A 12,627-nucleotide genomic window follows, 5' to 3' on the forward strand; every position below is an offset into this window, starting at 1 on the left:
TGTGTGTGTGTGCTGACGAAAAGAAAAGTGAAAGCTATGAAAGAGTGTCGTAGTGTCATGGAGATTTAAAGAAATAGCTCCTATAGCAGCACTGAAAAAACTAACAGAAGCTAATAAAACCCCACAATATTCTCCATAAAGATGGATTCAAATATTATATAACTTTAATGGGAAAGTCCCAATTTCAGTTCTATTTATTTCCAAATGAGCAAATACTGCACATAATAGCTACTGTATACAGTATATATCCTCACATGACTTCTCATACCACTGCTATGCCGATGATGACACCTAACATATCTTCTCCTTCCCTCCCTCCGATACCACTCGGTTCTTGGATCCCAGCTTGTCTGGCAACTGTTTCATCGTGGATGACCAGCTCATCAGCTGAACCTCAATCCCAGCAGAACTGCATGGTCATCCCAGGTGATTCATCCCCAGCCCAGGATCTGAGTGATATCTCTGAACAACTCCATGATCTCTCCTTCACCCACTGCTTGCAGCCTTGGAGTAACCAGGGACAATCAGCTGTCCGTTTCCTCCCATGTTACTAATGTGACACGCTCACGTCAGTTTCTTATGTACAACATCAGAAGGATTCGGCCATTTCTATCCACCAAGGCTGCTTAGGTGTTAGTTCAGTATCTTGTCATTTCGAGACTGAACTACTGCAAATCTCTACTGGCAGGTCTACCTCTGAACGCATTTCGTCCACTGCAAATGATGCAAAATGCAGTTGAATGACTTGTTTTCAACCTGCTTAAGTTCTCACACACCACCCCACTGCTGCATTCCTCCACTGGCTTCCTGTAGCTGCACACATCAGATTCAAAACACTGATGCTTGCCTACAAAGCTAAGAATGGACCAGCACCATCTTACCTCTAAGCTCTTATTACTCCTTGCACTACACCATGCTCCCTCCTGTCCACTAGCGCTGCTCAACTGGTCTCACCCTTTCTCAGAGTAAGAGGTAGGTATACATCTAGACTCTTCTCTGTTCAGGCACCGAGGTGTTGGAATGAACTTCCCCTAGATGTCCGTACAGTCGAGTCACTGACTGTCTTCAAACGATGGATGAAGACCTACCTCTTCCTGAAACACTTAAACTAGCTCTTATTTTCCCTGTTTGTTTGTCCTAAGTCTGTCACCTATTGACCCAGTGTTAATATATTCATTGATAGAGACTTGAACACATGAGATATCTAGATTTCCATACCATAATTCATAAACATACCATAATTCATGCCCTTAATATATGAAGTTTTGACCTTTGAAGCTTGACACATTGCCTAAACATATTAATTCATGGCCACACCTTATTAAGAAATAACCATGCCACATTTAAACCAAAAACTATTTTGTGTCGGACGCTAAAATTCCATGTCTGTAGGCCATTTAGCCCAGAAAATAAGCTTTGTATTAAATATAGCTTAACTTAATTGCTTTTATTTACCACCAGCAGTACAGGGGAATGCAAATTTTTGAAATATACTATTTCCAGGCACACGGGTTAAGTTGTTGAGTAGGATGAAAATGAAAATGATGTTGGAAACTAAAAAACTAGTTTGACCACAAAAATAATGGGAAAAGCTGTGACATAAATAGAAATTTTAGTATTTACTGCGCCCTCCACCGGCAGTATGCTGGTAGTGCCATGGTAATCTATCGGCTGACATTTTCTTCTATTAATACCGTCAGCTTTAACTGAGGGTCAACAATATCTTGTGACTGACTGTGCAGTTTCTCAGAACGGACATTAGCTGGTTTACTGGTTTTATCAGGTTTCTTATGCACAGAAAGATCAGATCCAAACTGTAAACAAAACCAGAACTAAATAGAGAATCATTTTAAATAGCAAAAAAAAAAAAAATGTAGGCAACTATTTTGGAGGATTTTTCTTTAGAGGTAATAGACGACCTTTTTAAGGCTTTAAGGGTGAGTAGGCCTTTTTTCACTTAATATATCTTTTAGAAATAAATTCTAGTCTATGTGTTTTAAATGAATCATTCTTAGACCTGTAAAAGTGGACCTGAATGGCCACAATATGTGTATGTGTGCGCACAAAGGAGCTCAGTTCTCTTTATTTTAACACTGATGTGCTTTTTTCTGATTTCTTTACACCACAACACAGACCAATAGCTACATATGGACAGCAAGCTTTGATAGAGTTCATTTTTGTGTTTACATATGCACAAAAGTGCTAAGTCATTTACTGGAATTCTACACAGAACAAGAGTGAAGACCTTAGTGAACAGGAAGACTTAATAATTGTATTAAACTGTGTTTGACCCAATGAGCAAGATTGAAATCGTCCTAAACAATTCTCTTCTCTTCTTTTTTTTAGCAGTTTTCCCCTGTATTGTAGCAGGCAGATGTATCACTCAGTGGCATGTCTCAGAACACATTTGCTTTCACATCAGCGACACTGCGCTCACTGAGGATGGAACAGGAGCTGCAGGACTGGAGGGAAACACGAAGGGAACTGGAGCACAGGAGGGTAATGAGTAGGCGACCGCTGCCGGCTGCACCCCGGCTCAGGCACGGGACAGAGAGGATCCAAACAGTACGAGCCCCTCCACCTCAAATCCACTGCAGAGACCCGGTTGTCCACAACACGTTTATGTATGGAGATATGAGGAGTGTGTATGCTATACTCAAAGAACCTGGTATGGTGAATGCCCTAATGGAGATTGTCCATGAGGAGATGGTGTGGACTCCAGAAATGGGTAGAAAAACTCACTTGAATACACACCATCTGTAAGAAAGTAGGAACCTGTGGCGCTTGGGATTTTCCAAATTTCATACCAAATTCCCACTTCAGGCATTATAGAGAAAAAACAAACAACACAGTAGAATGCACTAAGAACTAAGAGCTAAATTAGTATGAAACAAAAATAAGAGCGTTGCAGTATTTGGACACAAAAATAGAAGACAGTGATCAGGGGATGGTCAAGCTGGGGCAGGAAATATGTAGAGCAAACAATGTTTTTATTTATTTATTTTTTACTGTGGTGTACATTCTAGAGTAAATTATATCACAATACTTCAAAATACATGATGTAGTACCCAACTATTTGGTTTCCAGGGCAGCAAAGGAGTAGTGGCTGATATTTAACAAACTGTGAATACAATAATACTTTTATTTTTCTAAACTAAATATATCTTATTATGAAGCCTAATCTTATTATAATTCTTTCTGCTCTAAACCCCAGGCATGTGGACTCTGTCTTCTAAAGTGAAGCAGACATCTGCCTTGCGCCTGGCTGCCAGCAGGGGTCACTATGGATGTGCGGAAGAGCTGTTATTCCGTGGAGCAGAGGTCGATGCTGACCCTGGGGGACGATCGGCCCTCCACGACGCTTGCTCCGGGGGTCACCACTCCTGTGTAAAGCTGCTGCTGGAACATGGAGCTGACCCCAATCTGCTGTCAGCCGACGGCGATGCACCCCTTCACCTGTGCAACACTGCTGAGACCTATGTGTGAGTGAACACTGCTGATATAATGGGAAAAATTGCATGTCTTTCGCTGCCTAAAATTTGAGAACCCCTGTTTTAGTGATAAATGTAAATGTGCGAAATACATCAAATGGTTTTGCACTGTGCGGGTTGTGTGTCAATACCTCTACACAACTGCCTTAAATTACATGATTTCTACATTGTTTCATGAATCAATTGCACTGATTCCTGGAAAATGTTTCAAAAAATATCTGTCAGCCACCTCATTTTATAGACAGCATCATGTTGAAGCATCAGAGCTGGTGTATTTAAGATTACTTGAATTATATGAACAGTTCGACACAGTCAGCACATTGCTTCAAGCAAGGTTACTGTTGACAAAAAAAAGAAAGAAAGAAAAGAAGTTGTGTGAAATAATAAATCTGCAGTGAACCTTTAGTCAAGTGACAGTAATGGCAAAGTTAACTAATAAGCAATTCTGACTTTGAAACTGCTTTGACTCCCAGCACTTCAGGCTTTCATCCCTACTTAAGGTTCATTACATAATTAAATCCACTGTCCTGCTTGCTGTTAGATCATTATTTAGTATTCATTTTTGTGGTTTTGATTAACAACCTTGTACTCTCCCAGCTGTACAGAGCTGCTAGTCAGCATGGGTGCTGATGTGAATGTGGCCCACCGTGACACGTGTCTAACTCCACTGCACTTAGCATGTAGAAGGGGTTTAGAGGAACATGTGGAACTGCTGCTGGCTCACAGAGCTGATGTGACTGCACAGAACCGTGAGGGTGAGACGCCGCTGAATGCTGCATGCGCCGGTGCTGAGAGGCCAGCTGAGACTGCGAGATACCTGGGTGTGGTGCAGAGACTGCTACGAGCTGGTGCACATGCACACACAGCCGGCAGGAAGCAGCACACTGCCCTACATAACGCCTGCAGTAACTGCAGCTATCAGATTGCTGATATGCTTCTGCAGCATGGAGCTCAGGCAGATGCAGCCAACTGTGCAGGATACACACCCATGGACTGCCTGCTGCAGGTGAGGCAGAAGAAAGAAAGAACTGGAAAAAAGCCCAGAGGCATTAAACTATGGTACTTTATATTGCAGGTACCGTTTCTTTGACCCTTTTAAACAAGTAGATTTGTGTGAGGAAGCAAATATTTTGGAGAGTAGTACATTCTTTGAATGCAAATGCCATTCAGACCAATCTCCACATATATGTCAATATGGTTATGCTCACAAAAACTGGACCACTGAAATTATATTGATATATTGATATTTATCTATCATCAGTTGTCCTGTGTCACTATACTGGGGTTCCGAGTAAAGTGGCCAATGTTTGTATTTTAATATTTTATTCTCAATATACAGGCATTTGAACCTTCATTAGAAAAGCGCCATTGATGGACTCATTGACTCAAACTGTTATATTTAAAGCTTTCTTTTCTCTCTTTAAAGGTGGTAGAGGATTATCCAGATCAGCACCCTGAATTAATCGCTCGTTCACTTCTCAACCACGGAGCAAAGCCTCCTTCTACTAAAGTAAGTTGACACTCTGAAGCTTTGGATCGGCACAACAAATCACTTCAACAGGATCGTAATTATGATTACATTTTAATTAAGTATTCAGTTAGACACTCTATGATGAGCCTATGATGAACATATACAGCAACACACATCTAAGAACTCCTATAGCAATGTACAAATTTGCAAAGTTCCTTAAAGATCAACAGCTACCGCAAGGTTAGATGTACATCTTGTATGCTGTGCTATTAAGTGTGTGTGTGTTTGTGTGTGTATTGTTAGCTACTGAAGTTGTGCTTTCTCTCGCCTGCCACTCTGGAAGTGATGCTGAACTGCTACCCAGTGGTGCCAGACTGTGAGGACTGGCTACAGGAAGTCCCAAATGAACTCCTGAAGGTATTTCCACTCTACGTTATACACTTCATAATTGGATTTCTGATTTGATCCAACAATACATTTCCTTCTTACTCCCAGGAGCACAAGTGTTTCTTCAACTCAGTTCGCCGGATGAGTGGACAGCCTCGAACACTCCAGCACCTCTGTCGATGTTCTCTGAGAATCATTCTGGGTGCAAAGTGCCACTCTGCCATCAATAAGCTCAATATCCCATGTGCACTTAAAGAGTATCTGCTGCTGCAGATTAAAGGAGAGCTCCAATGACACATGAACACATGAATGGAAAAAAAAAAAGCTATAAAACTATTTAGCTGTGAGCTGGCTAAAGCTCCATCGATTCAGGGTGCCAGTCAAGTGACCATAAGCAGTTCAAATGGAAAACATCACAATTACATTCATGCCTTTTGTCATTTGGATGCAATACTTATTTTTGCTTTTATTTTAGACTAATAACCAACATTGTGTAAAATCTGCAACCCAAGCTTATCCCTCTTATCAGTTACGTTATTAGCATTATGTCTTGATGATAATAGGGAAAAAACAGCTTGTGGAAGTACTGAGAAATCAGAAAGTCCTTTGAAGAACTTACTGACTATTCCAAATGACTGACACTGGAGACCTCGTCTAAGAAGGTTAAATAAAGGCCGTACAGAAAACCTCACCAAGTTGTTTTTCTTCAGGCCATGACACATTTTGAAAATTTTCTAATAACACAATTTTAGTCACTGAGACATGGACTTACTTGAATTCAACTTGTGTGGCTTGATATTTGTAAAGATAATTCATAGACATTTTTTAATTAAAGTGTTTGCATGGCCATGTGACGTGTGTGTGTGTGTGTGTGTGTGTGTGTGTGTGTTCAAATGTTATTCAATTTGGAACAAAGATTGAACTACTGTACAGGCATTTAAATAAAATTGTACGCTTGGTTTCTATAGATGAGCAGATGGGAGACATTTCATTAGAGTAAAAAAAGCATATTTTGATTTATGCAAGCTTTGCAATTCTTGGCTGATTTTTATCCAATAGCCAAATGAAACTAAGCTGTGCAAGTCTTACACCACAGGTTCCTAACCCTGGTCCTAATCAGTTAATTAAACAGCACTGTGTTGAATTGGGTGTGTGAGAGCATGGGGGAAAAACTATTAAAATGTGGAGAATATGGAGTAGGACAAGGCCTGAGGATTACATTATGTGTGAGAAAGGAAGAATAAGAAAAGCTTTGTAAGGTTCCAAACTGAATGAGTGCAGAATGAGAGACTGATTGTTGAACTTTTTCAGACAATCCTTCACAAACCATTTTATGAGTACACCAAATCCCTGACAAGAAGAAGATCAAGAGGAATAGAATTTGTTCCAGATGCCAGTTATCACGTTAGTTATTACACCACTTAATACACCAGCTATTATACAGTTAATACACCATTTATTACAAAGGTAATACGGCAGTTATTATATTAGCTTGCCGTGAAATTTGCTTTAGTTGACTCACTGATCATGATTTCGAGTCTCGATGTATCTTCCCTTTCTAGGAAAATCCCTCATTTTTCCAAACAGCTATATCTAGCTGAACTTATACGTGTGTGTTTGGGTGGGGGACTCAGCTGATCATTATTATTGTTATTGTTATTACTATTACTACAATTATTACTATTATTAGTAATCTTATCACTATTTTAAGCGAAGTTCGGACAGATTTATCTGGCAACACATATTTTACATTTAGTCGATTTTGTTTAGTTGTGGGATCTGGCAACCCGAGCCTGACGCCCGGTGGTGACGCAGCGTCAGCTGTCCGTGTTTGTTTATTACACGGGAGGTGTTGTGGCGGCTTTGGAGCTAAAATAGCATCATTATTAAACGTTCAAGAATGATTTGATGACGGTAAATTTCTTCATCGCTTTTCCTAACACTTTTATGTGAACGTGTCAAATAAAGTGTACATTATGTGAAACTACACAGTTTAAAAATTAGACCAGTGCTGTGTAGCAATGTCCGAAGGTCGTCCTTTACCTTTTCTATAGCTAGTTAGCAATAGTAGTTAGCTAGGTAGCTTAGCTAGGTGCTCTAACGTGTCTGTATCTACTTTGTGCTGGTGGTGTAATCTCAGTCCACACATTTGGTCTACATTTTAATGATGAATTTGATCGTTTATTTCTTGCCCTGCATTAGCAGGGGTGACGGTACTAGCTTCAATGCTAATTAGCCACAAGTTAGCGGAAGAATGAAATAGTTAAGTTTTTCAGAGAGTTTGACAAACACGCTATTTTTGTGTCGAGTTACTGCATGATGCCTGTTACAATGGTATAAAGTTCAAACTGTAGCACTGCTTCCCTGCTGTTAATGTTATAATAATCCTGAAGTTAATCAAATATATCAGTGTGAGATACACTATGTTGCCAAAAGTTTTGGGACACCCCTCCAAATCATTGAATTCAGGGGTTGGGCTCGTTCCAGTGAAAGGACCTCTTGATGCTTCAGCCTACCAAGACATTTTGGACAATTTCATACTCCCAACTTTGTGAGAACAGTTTGGTGATGACCCCTTCCTGTTCCAACATGACTGCTCACCAGTGCACAAAGCAAGGTCCATAAAGACATGGATGACAGAGTCTGGTGTGGATGAACTTGACTGGCCTGCACAGAGTCCTGACCTCAACCTGATAGAACACCTTTGGGATGAATTAGAGCGGAGACTGTGATCCAGATCTTCTTGTCCAACATCAGTACCTGACCTGACAAATGCACTTCTAGAGGAATGGTCAAAAATTCCCATAAACACACACCTAAACCTTGTGGAAAGCCTTCCCAGAAGAGTTGAAGCTGTTATAGCTGCAAAAGGCCATATTACATTCATGTGCATGTAAAGGCAGACATCCAAAAACCTTTGGCAATATAATGTATGTAACATTGACCTGTACACAAGTAGGCAATGCAATGCACCAGTGTTTCCCATTTTAAGAGAAACCAGACACGTTGCTAAACGCTGCTGCTGAACTTGTCTTGTCACTACAGATGTTTTCATGCTTCATTTTCTTTTGAGGAAGTTGAACAGATTTAACCTGTAGTCCAATAAACCACTCCACTTGCAGAAGAGATTAGAGTAACCTCTCAAACATTTTTGCAGTCAGAAACCTTTTAAACTGTAAAATAAATTATATAGATATTAGGCTTTTTTGTTAGATGTATACAATGTCGTATGTTATTTATTTATTTATTTATTGTTGTGTTTTATTTGTATTCCTGGTCTTCAAAAAAACACTAGGTCAGCACTAGGTTATTGAGTTTTAGATTAAACTCATTCAGTTGAAGTGACTAACCAAAAAATCTAATAACTCTGTAATAAATGCACTGTATTACTAAGTTTCTGGGAACTGACCATCACACCTATACACCGATCAGGCATAACATTATGACCACCTGCCTAGTATTGTGTTGGTTCCCCTTTTGCTGCCAAAACAGCCCTGACCCATTGAGGCATGGTCTTTACTAAATCCGTGAAGGGGTGCTGTGGTATCTGGCACCAAGATGTTAGCAGCAGATCCTTTAAGTCCTGTAAGTTATCCTTTTGATAGATTCTGACCACTGCAGACCGGGAACACTCCACAAGAGCTGCAGTTTTGGAGATGCTCTGATCCAGTCGTCTAGCCATTGCAGTTTGGCCCTTCATCAAACTCTCTCAAATCCTTACACTCGCCCATATTTCCTGCTTTTAACATCAACTTTGAGGACAAAATGTTCACTTGCTGCCTAATATATCCCACCCACTAACAAGTGCCATGATGAGGAGATAATCAGTGTTATTCACTTCACCTGTCACTGGTCATAATGTTATGTTAAATGCCTGATTGTTGTATATGTTTGTTGAATGTCTCATTCCAGATTCAGTGCCCCTTTGCTGTTATTGTAACCTCCGCTCTTTCAGGAAGGCTTTCTACTAGATTTGTGATCATTCAGAGTTACAGTTCATTCCCAAGGTGTTCAGTGGGGTTGAGGTCATGGCTCTGTGCAGGACACTCAATTTTCCACTCCAAACATGTCATGTGTCTTCATGGAGCTCACGTTTTGCACAGGGGCATTATCATGCTGAAACTCCAGTGAAGGGAAATTGTATTGTTAAAGCAACGATATTTTATAAAATTGTTTGCTTCAAAACAATTGGTTTGGATGCAACTAATTCTATCCTTGTTACAAACTAAAAATAAATTGCACATTGAGAAATATTTCTTTACTAATGTGTTAAGATTATACGAATGCATAATATGACATGCTTAGCTTTTAAAATTTTTGTAGAATTGCCAGTTACAGGTTGAAACACTGCAATATGTTATTTGTAAATGGTGTACTAAATAATATAACTTTTTCTCTGCAGAGGAGGTGAGATGGCGGTGTGTGCTCTGTCCATGTTGGATGGCCTGGGCGATGAGGCCACAGCGCTGGGAGGCGTGCTCATCCTGCTCCTTGCGCTGGTCCTGGCCTGGCTCTCCACCCACGTGGCTGATCGCGGTGATCACATCCTCGGTACTATCCTCACCGTGGGTGCCCACGCCTCACTCATTGGCCTAGGGGGCCATGACGGCTACGCTGTCGCTCCATCCAGCTCAGAGTCAGGTGAACAGCAGAGTGACGAGACAACAGACGAGGACAAACAGGAGGATGAGGAGGAGGAGGGAGAAGGAGGAGAGGAGCTGCTGGATATCCAAGGAGGCAGGAATAAAATGAGCCGAGAGCACGAGGGCACGGAGGATGATGAGGACGAGGGCGCAAGCATCACTGTCCGACTGAAGTTTCTGAATGATACAGAGGAGCTGGCTGTGCTGAAGCCTCAGGACACAGTCGGAGAACTGAAAAGGTGAGAAGAAACACATCACTGACACTAGTTTATTTATCACCAATAGTTTAAAGTAAGTTAATAATAAGAAATCTGATCCTCAATCATCTTTGATGTGCCTCTGAATAATTTAGAACGGTGGAATGTCTCATTTTTATGATGGACTTTAACTGTGAGATAAATTTCAAGGAACCCTCAGCACATATTTTGCATGTTCAGATACCAGAATTGTTTTATTTATATAAATAAGGTAATATTTTGGATAAATATATCCAAATAGAGATTCATTCCTGAAGGTTCCATTAAAAGACCGCATGGTATACAGCAGAGTTTATTTATAAGCCTTTATTTATTTATATGGGGATTTTTTTGAGGTATTTGTGATTTTGATTAAACCCATTTCATTCAAATGACCAGTCTACTAATACTAATACTAATAACTCTAGACCTCAGTACTAATGTATTAGTTGTAATACTCATGGGCTTTCTACTGCTGTAATAAAAATAATACAAATAACAAATTAACTTATAAATAAATATTATTCACAGTTCCCCATGGTGAAATTCTGAGACCCACTGTATTGTATTGTGCTGTAGGATGGACTCTGTATGATGTGATCTTTTCTATAGCTTCCTGTGTACAGTACTTTTACTTTTGGGTGGAATCTTTAGGTCAGTTCAGTCTTATGCATGTGTCCAGAACTTGTATGTATCATTTCAAGACATCAAATCACTCTCTATCCTCAGTAAATACTTCTCTGGGCGTGAGCGTCAGATCAAGCTGATCTATCAGGGACAGCTGCTGCAGGACCCACGACGCACTCTACTCTCACTTAACATCACCCACAACAGCGTGCTGCACTGCCACATCTGCCAGGCTCAGGGTCCAGCCTTGCCCCAAGCAGAGCCAGACGACGGGCAGCGCGCTGCTCCCGGAGTGGGTCTCAGCGGGAGCCTGCGCTCAGCTGCTCTCACGTTCAGCACAGGCAGCCTGGTGGTCCCGGTGTTCGTAGTGCTGCTAGCCGTGGTCTGGTATTTCCGCTTCAACTACCGACAGCTGTTCACGGCGCCGGCCACCGTCTCTCTGGTGGGAGTCACCGTCTTCTTCAGCTTCCTCATCTTCGGCATGCACAGCCGCTGAGGATACAGACAGCAGAAGAAAAGGCGAAAGGAGGCAGGTTGTTGGAAGAGAGGTGAAAAGGAATCGGGGTAAAAGATGGCATACACACTCATTCTGTTGAAATGCTTTTAATGGAAGGAATCTGAAGTGAAACAGCAGCAGCTGAGTGCTAAGGAGAAGAAATAGTAGCAGACAAAAAAGTACTCAGGGAGCCTTCTGGCTTCTGGTGCCATTTAGATGCTGTGTGCGTGTGTGTGTGTGTGTGTGTGTGTGAGAGAGAGAGAAGTGTGTGAGAGAGAGAAGGACAGTAAGTGTGTGTGTGGATAGAGTAATGATGCTGTAATTATGCTTTAGAGTCACGTAATCTTTATAGTAATTTAATCACGACACAAGGCCTAGTTTGTCCTCAGTTTTTGTTTCAGCTCCCTCTGGCCTTTTCATGGATTAACCTCTATGCCAGTTCTGTTGTCAGTATGTTTGAAAGAAAAAGCTCCAACCTCATCTCTAATCTATCGTATCTGCACCATACGAGAAATTCAGCCAGTTTCTCTGTACTGAGAAAAGAGTGGAAAAAACGCATTCATAACAGATGACTACGATAAAATTCTCTCAATTAATACTTAAAATATGAAACCGTTCAATTTGATGGATGAGGCTGAGAGACTGCCTTTTTTTGGTATTTCCAGCAGTTGATTGATATTGAATTCAACAAACTGCTCTTTCTAATAGGTCTGAAGGAATAAAAGATGCGATAGATGGACGTTAGGTTTAAAAGCGCCGGAATATTCTGGTAATGACTGTTAACGACTGTTTCGTTTCTTTACATGCGTCACTATAGCTGTACAGATCCTTTAACTAAACACGATGCACAACCCAGTAAAAGCGAGGGTCATGTTTGTAACTGAAACTTAATAATAACAAATAATCTTAATGTCATAATCAGGAAGCTGTTATTTTTGGATTAAATTCTCTATGATTAAGGATTATACGTAGCATACCAGGTAATGGTCCTTTGTTTCATTTTGTTTTCTTTTTATTCATTCACATTCATTTTTGTTCTACAGTATTATCTTTGAGAGAGGGGGAAAGACATCATCTTAGTTTTAATACATGGAAATATTTGTTCTTTAGCAATACACATTGTGCTCTGCGTGCACGAAAATCCAGTTGTTATTATTATTATAAAAAAAAAAAATACAGGGATAACAAATGATAAACAAGTTCTGTAAATAAATAGTGTATTCTGTATATAATATAAAAAGAGAATTAAAACTTTGACATTGATTGTTGTCTCGTC

The 12,627-nt window shown here is 40.4% G+C and overlaps 2 protein-coding genes across 3 annotated transcripts; both read left to right on the forward strand.

Moving 5' to 3' along the window:
- Window positions 1–20: 20 nt before the first annotated feature.
- Window positions 21–6,338, forward strand: asb16 (ankyrin repeat and SOCS box containing 16). Of its 2 annotated transcripts, none has more exons than XM_058416092.1 (7): window positions 21–1,937; window positions 2,347–2,728; window positions 3,215–3,482; window positions 4,089–4,497; window positions 4,918–5,001; window positions 5,266–5,379; window positions 5,458–6,338. In XM_058416092.1, exons 2-7 carry the CDS (start codon window positions 2,392–2,394, stop codon window positions 5,641–5,643), a joined length of 1,398 nt encoding a protein of 465 aa, XP_058272075.1. In that variant the 5' UTR covers window positions 21–1,937; window positions 2,347–2,391; the 3' UTR covers window positions 5,644–6,338. The 2 variants fall into 2 exon arrangements, with proteins under 2 accessions (XP_058272075.1, XP_058272084.1); XM_058416101.1 differs by having other exon boundaries at window positions 2,350–2,728.
- A 771-nt stretch (window positions 6,339–7,109) lies between these two features.
- On the forward strand, window positions 7,110–12,608 carry tmub2 (transmembrane and ubiquitin-like domain containing 2). The gene is made up of 3 exons (XM_058372815.1): window positions 7,110–7,263; window positions 9,752–10,231; window positions 10,958–12,608. Exons 2-3 carry the CDS (start codon window positions 9,762–9,764, stop codon window positions 11,349–11,351), a joined length of 864 nt encoding a protein of 287 aa, XP_058228798.1. The 5' UTR covers window positions 7,110–7,263; window positions 9,752–9,761; the 3' UTR covers window positions 11,352–12,608.
- The last annotated feature ends 19 nt before the right edge of the window (window positions 12,609–12,627 follow it).

This window comes from Hemibagrus wyckioides, linkage group LG02 (genome assembly GCF_019097595.1).
Source record: "Hemibagrus wyckioides isolate EC202008001 linkage group LG02, SWU_Hwy_1.0, whole genome shotgun sequence".
NCBI classification, from domain to species: domain Eukaryota; kingdom Metazoa; phylum Chordata; class Actinopteri; order Siluriformes; family Bagridae; genus Hemibagrus; species Hemibagrus wyckioides.